Source organism: Pantherophis guttatus, chromosome 7 (genome assembly GCF_059756535.1).
Source record: "Pantherophis guttatus breed Tessera chromosome 7, ASM5975653v1, whole genome shotgun sequence".
NCBI lineage: Eukaryota > Metazoa > Chordata > Lepidosauria > Squamata > Colubridae > Pantherophis > Pantherophis guttatus.
Genome location: NC_142069.1, coordinates 25,310,033 through 25,329,411, shown reverse-complemented (window position 1 = coordinate 25,329,411; position 19,379 = coordinate 25,310,033). Strand labels below are relative to the sequence as shown.

Below are 19,379 nucleotides of genomic sequence, written 5' to 3'. Positions count from 1 at the left end.
AAGGAAAGAAGGTCGGGGGCTGTCCTGAGCTCGGTGGGCAATCCATTCCAGAGGGTCAGGGCTCCCACAGAGAACGCTCTCCTCCTGGGGGCCGTCAGCCAACATTGTTTGGCTGACGGCACCCTGAGGAGGCCGACTCTGTGAGAGCGCACAGGACGGTGGGAGAGCGGCTGGAGATGGTCCTGCAAGTACCCTGGGCCTAAGCCATTGCCTTTGCTTGTCAAAAGATCCCCGGGAAGATCACAAATGGTGACCGTGTGACCCCAGGATGCTGCACAACTATTGTAAATATACGCCAATTGCCCAAATTTTGATCATGTGACTGCAGGAATGCTGCAACTGTTCAAAGTGTGAGGACAAGTTGACACTTTTTTTCAGCATTGTAACTTCAGATCAGACAGTTATTAAACAAATGGTGTAAGTTGAGGGCTATTTGTACAAGTTTTTAAAATAGTTCTCTACGGAATGGCATGTTTTATAGTATTTGCTGAAATTAAATTCTAGCTAAAATAACCAGAATAAAATGTTCTATATGCTGGATGTGGTGGTATATCATGTTTGTGATAAAGAAATTGATTTAACTTACAATATCTGTTTTTTTAAAGGATGTGAACTAGGCAAAACTTCTTCCCCTAGTCTTATACTCTGAACAATGTATGAAGTTGAGAGTGCTGATACACATTTTTTAAAGTGACTTCATAGATTAACAAATATGTTTACCTAACACATAAAAAGGTAAAAGGTTCCCCTCGCACATATGTGCTAGTCGTTCCCGATTCTAGGAGGCAGTGCTTATCTCCGTTTCAAAGCAGAAGAGCCAGTGCTGTCCAAAGACGTCTCCTTGGTCATGTGGCTGGCATGACTAAATGCCAAAGGCGCACAGAACGTTGTTACCTTCCCACCAAAGATGGTCTCTATATTTCTACTTGCATTTTTTACGTGCTTTCGAACTGCTAGGTTGGCAGAAGCTGTGACAAGTAATGGGAGCTCAGTCTGTTACGTGGCACCAGTGGTGGGTTGCCCCTGGTTTGGACCGGTTCACAAGAAGGCTCCGCCTACTGCAGAGTCAGTGGGTGGGAGGCTCCGCCCACTGACCCGGATGTCAGCATAGGTGATCTGCACATGCGCAGAAGCTTCTGCACATGCGCAGAAGAGCGTGCACACGCGCGCAAACACAATGCGAACCAGTAGTAAAGTTAAGTAGAACCCACCCCTGCGCGGCACTAGGGATTCAAACAGCTGAACTGCCGACCTTTCGATCAACAAGCTCAGTGTCTTAGCCCCTGAGCCACCGCGTCCCTCTGCCTAACACTTAAAAGGTAAAAAAATTAAAATCAGACATAACCCTGGCAAAGAGATTCCATGACTGTGATAATCATTGCCCAAATAGTCTCAGTATCCCTCCCCAGGATGTCTGTAAATTTCATAAATAAAAATGTAGACTAGAAATGAATTGTAGGGACCCTATTAATAAATAATTTTACCTTCACAGGTTTCATAGAGAACCATTCACTATTGCAAAGTTATATTCTAATGAATCCTTGTTTTATGTTACTTGATTATAAACAAAACATTACGCCTGAATTCTTTTTAATGCTCAATCACTCCAACTTGCTCCTATGTCAGTGAGAACAGCTAAATTAACCAGGAGTTGCTGTATGTACCAGTGGTGGGTTTCAAAATTTTTTACTACCGGTTCTGCGGGTGTGACTGTGGGTGTGGCATGGCTTTGTGGGCGTGGTTTTGTGGGCATGGCAGGGGAAGGATACTGTAAAATCTCCATTCCCACCCCACTCCAGGGGAAGGTTACTGCAAAATCCCCATTTCCTCCCGATCAGATGGGACTTGGGAAGCAGAGAATAGATGGGGGCAGGGCCAGTCAGAATTTTTACTACCGGTTCTCCGAACTACTCAAAATTTCCGCTACTGGTTCTACAGAACTGGTCAGAACCTGCTGAAACCCACCTCTGGTATGTACAGTGCAGTAGGGAAAAAATAGTGTTATGTCTGAATTGGGACTCCTGGTGCTGCTAGCAAATTAATAATTGAAATTAGTATTTGAAGTTGGCCTTTGAATTTAAGCTCCTTTGAAGAGCAAGAAGCCAAGATCTAGATTTGGTTATATCTCCTACCTTCTTTATCTTGCTTAGTTCTTGGTTGTTTTTTTTATCTTTGCATGCCTCTTACCACGGCACACACATGGTCTGGTTTATAAAAGTATGCTCATGGTTTCCCACCCCCCCACCCCTTCTGTGTTCTTCTGATGCCTCCTTTGTCTCATGTCCAACTGAAGCAGTTTAAAGTCATCCTTTGCTATCCCACTTCAGCTGTAGTATTTTTCCCTCTTTCCCTGGTACCTTTTTTTTTGCTGGCTCAAGGACTACTGGTCAGCACTTTAATTCAGCCATCTGGAAGAGCTTATTTTTAATTTTTCTCTGTTTGCTATTCTTAAAAAGTTATTTTGAAGATCTTGTAATATGTTGGATACTTTGCTTTTTCAAACAAATGGATTTAGACTTGGAAGTTGATGATTAAAAACCAAGGTTAATAAATGAAATATATTCAAATCAGGTTGAGAAACATCATGAATGAGCCAAACTGCACCTTCATGATTGAGTTTCTCTATGAGCAGAAGACTGGGAATGAAAGCTCCATTGAAAAGTGAAGTTTTCTCCTGCATGTAAAATATGATAATATGCCTCTTCTGGTGTAAAAGCAAGAGAGAAAGAATTCTTGTTATGTAAAAAAGCATTCCCTTTTCATATATATAGGAAGCAAAAAAAAAATTGCATCAACCAGATAAAAGATTAAAATTAAGACAGGTATTTAGAAAAAAGAAGACACTTTTGTCTAGCCCTGCACAGGATGGATAAAAAGGACTTGTAGGGCATAGTAAGGCCAGGAACAAATTTTTTACCCCTGATTTAGTTTATCATGAATGGAATGACACATGGTCAGGTTTTGAAATAGTCTGCCAATTTCAACCCATTTGTAAGAAATGCCACCAATTTGGCCAAGTGAAAATGAAGACCAAAAATAAATAAAAGTTAGGCAATTTTGATACAAACTAAATATAACTGCAGTTTTAGGTTTTTTTTGGTGGACTTGGCACTCAGTATTGGTCAACATTGCTAATGTCAAAATGATGGCTTCATGTTTACAGTTGTGGAACAGTTTTCATTTTCATTCCAGTTGTGAAACTTTCTGAGAACTTCTCCACCCCTTTTTTGGATGAGATATGAGTTTGCTTTGAAAGATACCCGGGTTTCTTTTTATTCATGGCACTTCTTGTGGGATAATTTTTGGTGCTTGTTTTCTAAAACAGGTTATGTCTTTGACGTTTTGAGAGTTCCTCCAGATTTCTCTTCTTTGTTTCAAGTTACTTCTCTCCTTCCTGCCATGTGTCATTTTGGATGACAAAATGTGTGAAGTTCTGGTAATCATAGATATTCTGTAACCACAAAGGGTTTGATTTCAGCTATTTGCTGTTTCGAGCTACCTTTTTTCCTCATGTTTTTAAAGTACAAAATTTAGGAAATACGTTAGCAACATTACATTCTTGTTCCTACTAACTAGACACCAAAGTATGTGTTGTTTATATCATTTGTAAACATTCCACATACTATAATCATCACTGCTCTAAGAGAGAAAAGTAATTCAGGATTCTATTACAGAACTTCTGAAGCTTTTTGTCTCTTTCTCTCTCTCACACACAGACATGTATATAAGTATTAACATCATTAAATGTTGCTTCCTAGGTAAATCCTCCAAACGAAGTCTGCACTACCAGATTTACTTTGAATTAATTAAAATATGGTGCATTATTCTTTCTAAGTGCAAAAATACAATTTTCCAGAAACTTTTGCGGGATACAAGCCAAGTTGCATTTGCACTGTAAGGTACAGCAAGTATGAAACAATGAAGGGATATCATTCTTTAGCATGCAGAGTTCAGGAAGTACGCATAAAAATCCTGTTATCACATGTGGGTAGGAAGGGAGTTGCAAATGTACCTTCCACCCTTTGGCTTACGTAACTGTAGCATAAATCATTTAGGATATAATTGCTTATTTTAATTACACAGGCTCTCTTTGAATCTGTGCATCATTGAGGGACTAAATATTTTCTTCTAATCTTCTAATCTCCCTGTTGAAAGAATGTTTCTTCCAATGAGAAAAATGGAGAAAATGAAATTGCAATTTAAAAGCATCCTGGTTATTGTACAAAGAATACATCAAATTATTAAAGTAACATATTGCATTGATACTTGATTTGTGATGCCTAAAAGGGAAGTATTTTTTTCAAGCTGAAGCATATGAATTGTAAAGCATCATACATTTTTAGTCTTTTTTATATAGATATATTGAGGTTAAATATTGCAAACTGTTAATTATTTACATGAATTCTCTTAAACCATCACAATAAAATCATTTTAGAGTCAATGTGCAAAGAATGAAAATAAAGTCTAAGGTGTTTCGATCTCTTGACTCTTATGCATAAATAATGCATCTTTGCTCCTTGATGCTATTTGCAAGAAAAATGTAATAAAAGAGTTTAATTTTAAAGTTTCCTCTTTTGCAGTTTTATCTGTATTCTTTCTGGAATCTTTTAGGCCTCACAGGCAGATGGCATCAAGATAAATAATTGCAGAAAAATAAAATATGTAAATTGCAAAGGAAAATAATAGCAAATTCAAAACACCTGAGGACACACTTAAATTAGCTTGTGTTGACTGCAAATTGTCCCACTGATTGCTCTTTAGGATTATTGTAGTAAAATCTTTTAACAGTCCCCCTAAATACTAGGTTTGTATCACTTCTAAATACAGGTAGTTTTCAATTTATAACTGTAATTTCACCTGTAATTTCCTTCGTAAATCATGATGGTTGTAACTTGAGGCACCTACCTGACCAGATCCAATGTTATGACATGTTTTGTGGTGGTCATTAACAGATTGCAGGGATCATTAAATGAACGAAGTAGTGGACATTATACGAACCCAGTGGTTATTAGAGGAATCAATGTATTCCTAAGGTGGGTTTTTTTTTGCCAGAAACTGACTGAAAAAGCTGAAAACTGGCAAAATGTGACCATGGAATGCTGCAACCGGCATGAGGTGAAATGGTTGCCAAGCGCCTGAAATGCAGTCATGTGACCGCGAGAGGAAAGGTATGCAGCCATTGGAACTCTAGAACCAGATGATAGATTGCTTTTGGAGGGTATGTTGTAACTTTGAACACTTGCTAAGCTACTGGTCATAAGTTGGGGGCTGCCTGTAATGAATTTGATTTTAGATGTACATTATTGTCTTTCTAAAGCTACACAGTATATGGAGACAACCTGGCTTAAGGGAACAGAAAAATTGATATGTGCAAGCAATTTAACTGTCCCATCCTTAACTTTCAAAACCTTGCTCTTCCTCTGGAAAATCCTCTGAAATTTCCCTGGTTTTGATTTGAAATAATTTCGTATAATAATACCAGGATCATAGTTATTCTGCAATTTGGATCACTCAATAAACCAAATAAACATACATAATTTATAATATATTATCTACCTGTGTTTCCCCGAAAATAAGACCCTGTCTTATAATTTTTTGAACCCTGAAATAAGCGCTTGGCCTTATTTTTAGGGAGGTCTTATTATTTTGGGGTGCGTGGAGCAAGATGGGGTTACTCTTGCCATCTTACCTGATTTCCAGCTCTGTCTCCCTAACCCAGGGGTCAGCAACCTGTGACTCTGGAGCCGCATGTGCAGGGTGGATTTGATTTAAATCGAGTTGATTTAAATCACAATTTAAATCATGATTTAAATCACTAGTAAAAAGGCTTGATTTAAATCAACTCGATTTAAATCATAATTTTTAAAGAGCAACTGTCATCTCTGCTTCTCCTTTGACCCACTGTTGACTCACCGATAGTCCCAGTGTTGCAGAATATACAGCCTCATGCTGCATAACTAAGCTCCATTTCATGCTGAATAAACTAAATTATTTATGTATCTTAAATAGAAAACTATCTTACGATAGATTTTTACCCCAAAAGTTTTTTATTAAAATAAATTCGATAAAAATCAAAAAAATCCGATTTAAATCAAAAAAATCCGATTTAAATCAAAGAAATCTGATTTTTTTTGATTTTTTTAAAAAAATCATTGATTTTTATCCACCCTGCGCATGTGGCTCTTTCACCCCTCTGCTGAGGCTCCCTGTCACTCAAAATATGCATTACAACCTCCAATGTGCAACATCCAACCCTGGTAGGTCAACCATGGATAAATCCAAGAAAAGAAAAGTTTCAGAAGAAAACAGAACATTTAATTCAACTACATATGCTAGTTTTGTGGCCGCTCAAGAAATAGTCAGGCACGGGAAGGGTTTTATGGCTTCAAATGGCTCTTTGAGTGTTTAAGGTTGCAGACCCCTGCCCTAACCCTAACCAGAGGAAATGGTGTGACCTGCTGTGCATGTGTTTAAATATTTTTGGGGAGGGCTTATTTTCAGGGGAGGCTTATTTTAGCGCATGCGCTCAAAAGCCCGATTGGGCTTATTATCAGGGGATGTCTTATTTTTGGGAAAACAGGGTATATGTAATGAAGGAACTATTAAAGGTGAAAATGCTTTAAAGCAATTTGATACATTTTAAGCATATTTCCCAATGGCAGAAATATACTTCTCACCATCAGGGAACTATGTTTATTTTTATTCTTTCCTTTCCAAACTAAAATTCTGTTCCAAACATAGATTAGAATTCCAGCTGTATCAAATTACTATTTTTAAATCAGAAATCAGATGGGCTTAATAAAATGCACAAACTTAATTAGGATAGAGTGTTGGGGAAATGAAATATATTTTAAATCATTTTGTTTTTTATTGTTGGGTCTTCAAGATTAAATAACATTTATTTCTACTTATAATTTAGATATTCTTTTAAATAGAAATTTATCTTTTTGTGGAAACACAAAATGTAGATAAATAACCAGAAATTCTGAAATGCTGAGAACTATTTGTACCTAAAATTAAAATTGTAAGTGGATGAATTTAAAATTAGAGAAATTATTTAATTTTAATTTTTAATTTAATTTCGAATTTATATACCGCCCTTCTCCCTGAGGACTCAGGGCGGTGTACAGCCAAGATAAAAAACATAGAATACAAATATTAAAACATTTAAAAATATATATAAAATTTGGCCCAAAAAATTAAAAATCGCAGACTAATTAAAAGGATTTAAAAATTTTTAAATTTCTTCTTAAGCCAACCCGGCTTGCTGAAAAAGATAGGTTTTCAGGGAACGACGGAAGGCATTGAGGTCCTGGATTCTTCTTATCTCCGGGGGCAACTGATTCCAGAGGGTGGGAGCCCCCACAGAGAAAGCCCTCCCCCTGGGGGCCACCAGCCTACATTGTTTGGCTGATGGCACCCTGAGGAGGCCCTCTCTGTGGGAGCGCACGGGTCGATGGGAGGTCATCGGTAGCAGCAGGCGGTCTCGGAGATAGCTAGGCCCTATGCCATGGAGCGCTTTAAAGGTGATAACCAACACCTTGAAGCGCACCCGGAAGACCACCGGGAGCCAGTGCAGCTCGCGCAGGAGTGGTGTTACATGGGAGCGCCATGTTGCTCCCATCACTACCCGCGCTGCTGCATTCTGGACCAGCTGGAGCCTCCGGGTGCTCTTCAAGGGGAGCCCCATGTAGAGAGCGTTACAGTAGTCAAGGCGAGAGGTGACGAGGGCATGAGTGACTGTGCACAGGGAATCCCGATCAAGAAAGGGCCGCAACTGGCGAATCAGGCGAACCTGATAAAAGGTCCCCCTGGTAACAGCCGTCAGATGTTCCTCCAAAGACAGCTGCCTATCCAGGAGGACTCCCAGATTGCGAGCCCTTTCAGTGGGGGCCAAAGACTCGCCCCCAATAGTCAGTGATGGAGTCAACTGACTATATCGGGATGCCGGGAGCCACAGCCACTCAGTCTTGGAAGGGTTGAGCCTGAGCCTGTTCCTCCCCATCCAGATCCGCACAGCCTCCAGGCACTGGGACATCACTTCAAGGGCATCGTTGGGGTGGCCTGGGGTGGAGATGTACAGCTGGGTGTCATCAGCGTACTGGTGGTATCTCACCCCAAAGCCACGGATGATCTCGCCCAGCGGCTTCACATAAATGTTGAACAGAAGGGGCGAGAGGACCGATCCCTGCGGCACTCCACAAATGAGAGGCCTCGAGGTCGACCTCTGCCCCCCTGCCAACACAAACAGCGACCGGTCGGAGAGAAAGGAGGAGAACCACCGTAACAAGGTGCCTCCCACCCCCAACTCTTCCAGCCAGTGCAGCATGATACCATGGTCGATGGTATCAAAAGCCGCTGAGAGATCTAATAGGACCAGAACAGAGGAATAACCCCTGTCCCGAGCCCTCCAGAGATCATCAACCAGCGCGACCAATGCCGTTTCCGTGCTGTGCCCAGACCTGAAACCTGACTGGAACGGATCCAGATAGGATGTTTCCTCCAGGAATTGTGGAAACTGTTGCGCGACCACACTCTCAACAACCTTCGCAATGAAGCGAAGGTTGGAGACAGGACGATAGTTAGCCAATATTGCTGGGTCCAATTATGACAAATCATCATAATAATTCAAAATTCAAATTGCCTAGAAGGAACGTCATCTGATAATCCATCAAGTATCCTTGTTTGTCTTCCTAAAACCATAAACCATCTTTAGCTGTGGATAGTGCTGCATTTCCCCTACACATACAGAGACAGTATACAACTAAAGTTAGGGTTAGGGTAGGGAAGAAGCCGCAGCTGTGGCCAGGAGGGCCTTTGCACAGCTTCCTGTTGGTTACCAGTTGTTCCCTTTCCTGGACTACAAGGTTCTGCCCAAATAATTCATGCTTTAGTCACATCCTGAATGGACGACAGTGCACTCTACATCTGGCTGCCTTTAAAGAGCATCTACGGTAGAAGATATAGCTAGTATAGAATGGTGTGAACAGCTATGTGTACTCCTCAATCAGCACATGTTACTGCTCTGCAAGCTGCAAGTTTGAATCTGGGTTCAATCCATGATCCTGGCTGCAATTTTAAACCCTTCATGGCTTGGAACTGTGTATTTGAGGGACTGCCTCTTGCTGATTATGTCTATCTGTCCCATTAGAGACAGAAGAGGTATGCTCTGTGTTCCATTTGCCAAGGAATGCTACCTAGTGAGGCTGAGGAAAAATGTGGCCCTCACCCTTTGGAATATGATTCCCCCAGAGATCACATTGACCTCTTCCCTCTTGGCCTTACATAAGGTCTTAAAGTCTTGGTTATGTCACTAGGCCAGGGGTCAGGAAGTGGGGCTGTGCATGTCCATCAGTTACATTAATTTATTATTGTTTTATTCCTGGTTGCTGTTTTCACATGTATTGTTTTTTCTTTTCTTGTTTTTTATGTTTCTATATTTTCTTTCAACACTGTTATCATGAATTAGAAACCCTGGCCATATAAATTAAAATACATAAATCCAAATTTCGTAGAAATATCTGTCTATCTACCACCTATCCTGATTCCCCCCCCCCCCAAAAAAGGGTGGGAAATGCAGGATTATTCTACGTTGTTCTCTCCAATAATATGAGATATAGTACTTAAGAATGAAACAAACATGTTTCCAGGTCTTAACTCACAGTAAAATAGACATTCAAGGAGAGCAAGAGGAATGGTCTACAGCTTCTCCCTGAATCTGTTTTTATTAGAATATATATAAAGAGTCGGTGTATAGTTTACTATTATTATATTTGCTTTTTACTTTCACATAAACTTGGTAGTCATATTTTATTTAAGGAAATAGCAACAACACTGTATATATTTATCTATAAGCCTGTCCTTGGATAAGCCAACTCTTGAATTTTTAATCAAAATATCATGAAAAATGCACCATCTGCGAGTAATCCAATCCTTGAAATTTTTGTATTTTTACTTTTCACAATTGGTTTATCCGTGGGTGGTGCATTTTTTATGATATTTTGAATAAAAATTTGAGGGTCTGCTTACCTGCAGAACGGCTTATATGGATATACCTGTACTTTAAAAATATATTATCATATATACTTGCATGTAAGCCCATGTATGGCTAAAACAAACCCAATTTTTCGGGCATACTTTGGCACCTAAAATTATAATCTTATCCAGGAATCTATGCTATTGTTAAATTCTATGGCCATTTGGATAGATAAAAAGCTTCAAACTATAATTATTTTTAAAAAACATTTCTGGATCATTGCAGACTTGTTGAAATATTTCCTTGGATAGTGTTATTAGAAATCAGCTCTTTTGGTATATTTTTCTATCTTGTGATAGAGTGCACAGTTGTGAGTGTCCAGCAACTGTCCTCCAGTCCTAAGAGGACTTGAAACATAGAAGAATTATTCTAGAGAAAATTGGAGACAGTGGAAGAGGAAGAGGGAGAAAGGGAGAGAAAAAGAGAAAGAAAAAGAAAAAGAGTAAAAATTGAAAGACAGCTTTACTGAAGTTTATGGTCAAAATATGGAATATTTTTGTGATACTATTTTTACTCTCATTGAATTATGGAACAACATCATTTGGATTTGCCTCTTATATTCTTATAATCTTGTACATATTGTGTTATACTTGGTGCTGCCCTTGAAGATTTCTCTCAAACTTCATTAGTTTGGGAGAAACATATTTCACTGTCCCTTAAACCAATAGCCAATAAGATGTTTTTCATTTCAGAGAAGTAGTGCTTACCTTTCAAAAATCTAAATGACTTGATATTTAGTAATCCAAAGGATGATCTTTTTTCACTGAATCCCATCCAAACTTTGTATTAATAATTTAAAGGGGGAAAAAAAATCTCCTTTCTATTTAGAGTTGGTACGTAAGATTATCCAACACTGGATGAATTCCAGCTTTGTATGTAGAAAGTCCCAATTTAAATCCCCATCCTCTCCAAGAAGGCTAGAAACATCCTCCTCATGACAATCTGGTGTGCAATCAGTGCCAACAATAAAGGCCAGGAAGGAAAAACTTCTTACATTATAGCTTTTTATATTACCATATCTGTGCTTACTTTGAAAGATATTAATAATTAAAGCAATTTTAATGTTTAAGAATTGAACAGTAGCTCTTAAACCTTGTAATATATTGAAGTATTCTTCTGAAGGAAGAGTATACTGGTAGTCCTTGACTTATGACTATTTGTTTAGCGAATGTTCAAATTTATGACGGCACTAAAGAAAAAGATCTATGACCCATGGCCAAAGTTATGGACATTGCAGTGTCTCTCTGGTCACAGGATCAAAGTTTTGGGCACCTGGCGGCCTGCCCACTTTTATGACTGCAGAAGCGCTGAACAGCCCCCACCTGCCCATCTCCTACCCACCCACCTGTGCACTTTTGGTCCCCTGCCGCCCCAGCTGATCTTCACTGTATACTTGCTTCTACTGCTGACAAGATGTAGAAGCAAGAATACCAGCTGGGGCTGACTTTGCACTGTGAAAAAAAAATAAATAAAGGAAAAAGGCCCAGAACTGTTCCAAAGAGTGAATGAATGAGGCTGGGACTGGCTTTATGCTGTGAAAAAGGAGGGGGAAAGCCACAGGGGCTTGTGCTGCAAGGTGGTGTGGGAGATTAGGACTGATCTGGGGCAGCTTTCCAAGGCATGACGAGCTGCCCCATTTCTAGGGCTTACCTTGCAAGGCAGGATGCAGAGAAGTTATGTGACGTCTTGCTTTATGATTGCATCACTTAGTGACAGAAATTCAAGTCCCAGTTGTGGTTGTAAGTCAAGGGCTACTTGTAAAGCAACTCTTCATGAGATTTAGATCTGAATTAAAAAGAGTTCGGAAGGAGCATTTGTTAAGTTTTATACAAATCAAAAATTATATTCTGTTTTTCAGGGTTAGATTTTTGTACTGCATGCCATTTATGCTCTCATCTCCTATTGATCATGTAGACTGAGATCCCAAGTATATTCCCTTCCCTATGTGGTATGATTGTTTCCCTTACCCAAAATGGTGAAGAATTTATTCTTTTCTATGTTTGACAATAACATCCTTTTAACATTCTTTCTGAGAACCAAATACAGGACTGTTCTATGCTATACATATTTTAAAATCAATGTCTATATTTATTTTTTTCCTTAGGAATGCATGCATGGATCCAAAAACCACCCACATGCTTTTTTTTTTTCATGCTTAGAATATATGCACTTTCATAGCCTCTCCCACAGAGCAGAATGAAAGAAAAAGAAAAACCAGACTTTTCTGAACACTTGAAACTGCTTTCTGTCCCTCAGGAATTGCTCAAGGATTTCTCTTTTTTAAAAAATACCAGGGGTTAAATGCTTCCGGTTCGGACCAGATCGCCTGATCTGATAGTGATGGCGGCGGGTGGTTCGGAGAACAGGTAGCAAAAATCCCTGCACCCCCCCCCCCAATGCCCAGCTGAGCCGCGCGATCATCAGAGGCTTTTTTTTTGCTTTTAAAAGCATTTTTTCTACCTCTTCGGCTGAAAAAATGCTTTTAAAAGAAAAAAAAGCCTCTGACAATCAGGCAACTCAGCTGGGATCGTCAGAGCCTTTTAAAAGCATTTTTTTAACAACCTCTTTGGCCGAAGAGTTTGTAGAAAAAATGCTTTTAAAAGGGGGGGGGGAAGTTGGCCACACCCACCCAGTCACATTACCCCACCATCACCAAGCCACGCCCACAGAACTGATAGTAACAAATTTTACATTTCCTCACTGAAAAATATGTATTTAAAATGACATCCAGCCTAACTAACAATAAGACAGTTGAACTGATCTCTCAAATTAAAGTTTGATATAAAAAGAATATAGAAATATAGTAAGTTTTATATTATAGGAGACCATGATGAAGATCACCTTTTTTCCTAGAAGAATAGAGGTTTTATGCAGGAAATCCTTGCAATCTTGTTTTTAAAAATTTGATGATGGACTTTACTGTACAGGGGCAGGAACTAAAATAAATTGGCATTGCAACCAGAAGATAGAAACATTTTTTTGTTCATATTCTCCACCTAAATAAAATAAATTACTTATTTTGAAAATAATATGCAATTCTATTCCTGAGTAAATCAAATAGTAAATTAAATGTACTCTAAACAAAGCTAATGTTTCATAGCATGTGAATAATAACTCCATAGTTATTCATAAAATATTTTGTATTGTTGGTGAAATAACATGCAGAATCAGCCTTAAAAATAATAATGTATATTAAATACATTTGATAGCCTTTTATGTATTTTCCTCTATCTTCTAGTATCTGATAGTAAAAATTAAAATCACACAATGAAATTAATAGAAAGTTTCCTACTTCATTTTAACTTAAAGATAAGACTTAATAATATATGTTTAAAAAGGACTATTATTCAGAAATATTGTGGAATGAAAAATTATATATTTTGAACCAAATAATCTTGGATATCAAGCAGACGGAAGCATTGACAAATAATTGTATCATAAAAGTCTAATTACTATGCATTAAAATGATTCAGCTGTTGCATATCTATGTTTTGAAAACTTGCATCTTGTATTTTAAAGGAAATTATATGTATATAGAGGCAGAGGTTTATTCATTCGGAATATGGATGGTTCAGATGTCCACATCTTGCCCAATTTGATCTTGGTAGCCTTTTAAATTCTTGCCTCTGACATGTAATATATATTTCCATGACTGCCCAATTATGATAAAGGATTGGCTATTGTTTCCTCTGTTCCCATGGATTTTTTTGGGGGGGGGAGGTAGATATCTACTCAGATGATTAAGGAAGGATGCAGGAAGGGTATGGTTACTGAGTGATTACTAAGTGCTTCAGGAAATATGGAAGTTCAGGATTCAGAGAGCAATATGAGAAGTAAGACTTTCTTGTGGAATCATAGCTAATGGAAATAGATCATGAGTTCATATCTTAGATTTTTAAAAATTTGTTATACTGTAGTTTGTATATGAAATTAGACAGTAACAACAACAACAACAAAGAATTTTGGCCTATCCAGGAAACTTCCAATGTTTAATTTTGGAGTTAAAATTTGCACAACTCAACTCAACTTTTATTTGATTTTTATTATTTTTTCATGTGCATATATGCTGTGAAGAAACATAAGAAACCATGGTATCAGTATAATAATCAAGCATCTTATAAATGTGTTTTGCTAGTTGGGGCATATAATCATAAAGAAATAAATAACTAAACACATATCTCAAGTATGCTATTACTGCCTTTTCCAATGTGGATGGTATTTGGCATAATGCAAAATATATATGTATGTATATGTGTATGTATATGTATGTATGTATGTATGTATGTATGTATGTATGTATGTATATATATATATATATATATATATATATATATATATATGCGATATTTTTGCAATCAGGGTTTTTTCCTATGTTGAAAGATGTTAAAATGGCCATGGTGGGATGAAATCTCTATTCATCACTTTCAGACCTGTCAGACATTTTATGTTGTTTCTTCTGTGACTTATGGGAGACTGGGATAGCACTATTTCGGCCTTTTTAGACCTCTTCAGCCAGACACACCCATATTTTGTGACTCCTCCCTGTAGAGGTCAAATGTTTATTTCTTTTGATTCATAGGTATAAATGTGCGATATTTTTGCAATCAGGGTTTTTTCCTACGTTGAAAGATGTTAAAATGGCCATGGTGGGATGAAATCTCTATCCCAGTCTCCCATAAGTCACAGAAGAAACAACATAAAATGTCTGACAGGTCTGAAAGTGATGAATAGAGATTTCATCCCACCATGGCCATTTTAACATCTTTCAACATAGGAAAAAACCCTGATTGCAAAAATATCGCACATTTATACCTATGAATCAAAAGAAATATATATATATATATATATATATATATATATGTGTGTGTGTGTGTGTGTGTGTGTGTGTGTGTGTGTGTGTGTGTGTTTTCTTCTAGCCAGGTTTTCCCTACGTAGCCAAGGCTAGCCAAGGGAAAACCTGGCTAGAAGAAAAACACACATAAACCCTACGAAGAAGTAAGAATATATATATATATATATATATATATATATATATATATATATATATATATATGTAGGTTTTTGGTTATTCGGGTTTTCTCCCGCGTAAAATTGGAAGTGTCTTGGCGACGTTTCGACGAAGTCTCATTCGTTATCTTCAGGCTGGTGTTTTCGGCTTCGTGCTTCTAGGAGCACGAAGCCGAAAACACCAGCCTGAAGATGACGAATGAGACTTCATTGAAACGTCGCCAAGACACTTCCAATTTTACACGGGAGAAAACCCAAATAACCAAAGACCTACATAAAAATACCCATGAAAACCTCCAAACACACACACACACACACACACACACATATATGCATATATAAATTTTATTTTGCTCATTCCATGTTTTATCAGCATCAACCATCTTTATTTATTTTCTGAACTCTCCTTATAGATTACTTTTATTACTTTATTTTAAGAGTAATGTCAATTTCCTGAATTTATAGGTTGCAATAAAATCCATCCGTAAGGACAAAATTAAGGATGAACAAGATATGGTACACATCAGACGGGAGATTGAGATTATGTCATCTCTCAGCCATCCTCATATCATCACCATATATGAAGGTTAGTGACATCATTTATACCATTTAAGTTTTCTTAAAAGCAGTTTAAATACCAGCAGATTTTTCTACAATAACTACTTTTCCAATGTATTTCCTTGGATGACATGGTTAAGGTATGTTCATGAACGAAGCATCGCAGATATTTGATATAGAGGCACTTGTTAAAATATTTGTACCATTGGAGATTAGTTTCTCAAGGAACTTCAGGCCAAGAAACTACAACAAAATCTAGATGTCACTATGCATACTGTATATTCAAGTAGCAGTTTCCTTCCTCATTCAAGCTTCAAAAACGAATTCATCTCCAGTGTATCAAAACCATGTAACAATATTGTCACCACCATAGAAATCGTATAGAATCCAAACTTCCAGCCATTGTTTTTCTCAGGGGGTTCATTGATAGGTGTAGTATTGTGACTTTGCTTCATGCTGAATGAACTTGGATGGTTCTCAGAACTGAGAATCTGTGGAGCAAAGAATTTTGCAGACATAGGAAAAATAAATGAAGGCCAGAGACGAGGAAAGATTTTATTTAAGATTCTTTTAATCTGAGTCCAGTTTGGATCAAACTTTCAGCTGTTATGACAATAGTATAAACATTATCATCCCAGAGTAGGTGGTTAGAGCAAACCCATATGGACCTTCTAAATTGATCTTGCTTTTGCAGACATCTATTTAGCAGATGAGACTTAGAAAGTAGTGTCTTACAATAGTATATACTGTATTAATTGTCTCCAGATGCTTTGTTGAATTTTTTTTGTTTTCATATTTGCCTAGTAGTGTCCATTACTTTAGATAAAGCATTTATTAAAATGTGTTCTTTTGGCAAGCAATTTTTTCCTAAGCTGCCATCCATGTCATTTACACTTGTGCTATTATAAGGAACTATAAACTAATATAAAACATAAAACAACCTTTAAGTCCAACCTAGTTGCTTCCAGTTTATTTAATTTAAACCAGTGTAACCTGGGCAAAGATGCTGTAGGTGGTTGCTTCCTACATTTGTAACTGGCACATGTCTGATTAGACGACTTTGATGGGAATACCAAACTCTGATTCAATTTTTCACTTGCAAATTTTCAGTCATTTAATGATTTTTATTTTATTTTATTGACATGTGGTTGTGTCATTTAAATAAGCCATATATGCCATGGAGCCTACATTGGTAACGTGGCTTAAATATTTTGATGATCAGGCTGTAGTACAAATAAAGGAAGTCCATAAAGAGCTGGCTGTTTTTGGACTATAGTGGCTGGAGCCCCCTGTGTTGAATGTTAGATGAAAATGTTTGGAATATTTACGGTCTTGTTCTTTTTTTCTTTTTTCTGCTCTGATTTGAGTTTTTTGTTTCTTGTTCTGTATTATAAAGTTTAGGGTATTGTGAGCCATCCAAATTGTTTGGAGTTGAGTGTCACACAACTAAAACAAATAAATAGCTATTCATCTGATTCGTAGTTGCAAAGGCAGAAATTGAGTGTAATTATAAGTGTACATCTTACTTTCATATTCACAGATATTAAAGCAATTAAGGATAGAGGCATGTTCATGATTCACTAATTTGAAGAGTAGTTTTGAGTTCTTGATTTATATGGGGCTGTACGTCTAACTGATTTGTGAAGTAAGATGGTTAGAGAGTATTCCAGCGAAAATAGCATGCTGGATCCCCAAAGCTTAGTCTGCCAGGCTTCCCAGAGAAAAAGCTAACACAATCCTGGGTTGTATAAAGAGAGACATAGAATCAAGATCACGTGAAGTATTAGTACTGCTCAGGGGTGAAATCCGACCAGTTCGGATCAGATCAGGTGAACCGCTAGGGACGATTGGATTGAGTTTGCCGAACCGATAGCAATCACCCCTGTTTGGCCCCTCCCATGCCCGCCTGGTTGCCCGGTTGCCTGTTCACTGCTCACCTCTTCCGGCTCGCTCGTCCCTTTCGGCTCGCTCACCACTTCCGGCCACTCTGCGCTTCTGGCTGCTAGGCCCACCCACCCCCAATATAAGTTCCCTTCACCACGCGGCCCAGCTATCACCTTGCCAGTTGCCTCACCTGCTCAGCTCACCAAAGGTAAGCAATGCATGCTGCCCGCTCACCCTTTGCCTTGGGTCGGGGGCCAGGGCCCAGGGAAGCGCCATTCCTCAGGCCCCCGGAGCCACCACCTGCTCACCACCCGCCTCATCCGGGTTGGGGAATGCACCATTCCCTGGCTCTCTGGCCTTGCCCCGGAGCCGCCGCCCACTGCCTGCTCTCCCTTTGCTATGCGGCGTGTCCTTAGCTTTCTCCCACGGCTGGCTGCCAGGGAAGGCAAGCCAGGGCTGAGCCGTTGCTGCTGGGCTCCCCGCCAGCCCACATCTCACCCCCTTGTCTCGAGATTCCTGCAGCCATAGCCTCTTTATTTCTGTGCGCCTGGAGGTGCTTCTTGCGCTGAAAGATGCAGAGGCTGCAGGCTTCTTGCAAACAAAAGTTACCGCGGAGCTGTTTCTCTTCTTGAATGCGCAGCCACCATCGCCGCCCTGTTCCATGTGCTGGCCATGCATACGCACACTATTCATTCATCAGTGACAGGTTGGGTGTGCGCGGGCGTGGCCAGCCCATGGAACAGGGCGGTGATGGCGGTGGCACCTTCAAGATGGGGAACGGCTCCGCGGTAACTTTCGCTTGCAAGAAGTCTGCAGCCACTGCATCTTTCGATGCAAGAAGTGCCTCCAGGCTCACCGAAAAAAAAGAGGCTGCGGCTGCAGGCATCTTGTGACAAGAGAAAAGGAAGAATAGAACTTTTAAAAAAATTCCTACTGGGTTCTGTGGGTGTGGCTTGGTGGGAAGGGTCAATGTGATTGAGTGGGTATGGCTGTGAGTGACGTCGAGTTGGCCATGCCCACTCAGTCACAAGACACCTCCCCCACCAAGCCACGCCCACAGAACTGGTAGGGAAAAAAATTTAATTTCACCACTGATACCGCTTTATAAAACCGTAGTAAGACCACACCTGGAATACTGCAACCAATTTTGGTCACCATACTACAAAAAAGATGTTGAGACTTTGGAAAAAGTTCAGAGAAGAGCAACTAAGATGATCAAAGGCTTGGAGACTAAAATGTATGAAGAACAGCTGCAGGATTTGGGTTTGGCTAATCTGAAGAAAAGAAGAATTAGGGGTGACATGATAGCAGTATTCCAGTATTTGAGGAGCTGCCACAAAAGAGGGGGTCAAATTATTCTCCAAAGCACCAGAGGGCAGGACAAGAAACAAGGGTTGGAAACTAATCAAAGAGAGAAGCAACCTGAAACTAATGAGAAACTTCCTAACAGTGAGGTCAATTAACCAGTGGAACAGCTTGCCTTCAGAAATCATAGGGTGCTCCATCACTCAAGGTTTTTAAGAAGGGACTAGACAGTCACTTATCTGAAATGGTATAGGTTCTCCTGCTTGAGCAGGGGGCTGAACTAGAAGACCTCCAAGGTTCTGTTCTGTTCTGTTCCAAAAGATCACATACTGCATGGACTACAAGTTGTGGAAGCCATGGTTCATGGCCTTGCTCCTCTAGTACAGCATTTTCATTGCTGATTGCCAGTATAAGCAAATGCTGTTAATTATTGCAAAGACAAAATGGGATCTTTGAATGTAAAATAGAAGTATGGCATATCTTTTAGCCTGATTCCAAGCTGGGGAAGATTTTAACTTTCTTGTTCATCCAGAGTAGTACGAAGAGGAGAAAATTGGCATGTCTTGCAAATGCTTCCTTTTCTCACATT

At 39.1% G+C, this 19,379-nt stretch overlaps 1 protein-coding gene across 1 annotated transcript in view; it reads left to right on the top strand.

Annotated features, from left to right (window-relative positions):
* Window positions 1-19,379, top strand: part of NUAK1 (NUAK family kinase 1) — a 61,101-nt gene that overhangs the window by 13,283 nt on the left and 28,439 nt on the right. Inside the window, exon 2 of the mRNA XM_034403520.3 lies at window positions 15,509-15,629. Coding sequence (XP_034259411.1) covers window positions 15,509-15,629 — 121 coding nt within the window. The remainder of the gene's footprint in view (window positions 1-15,508; window positions 15,630-19,379) is intronic.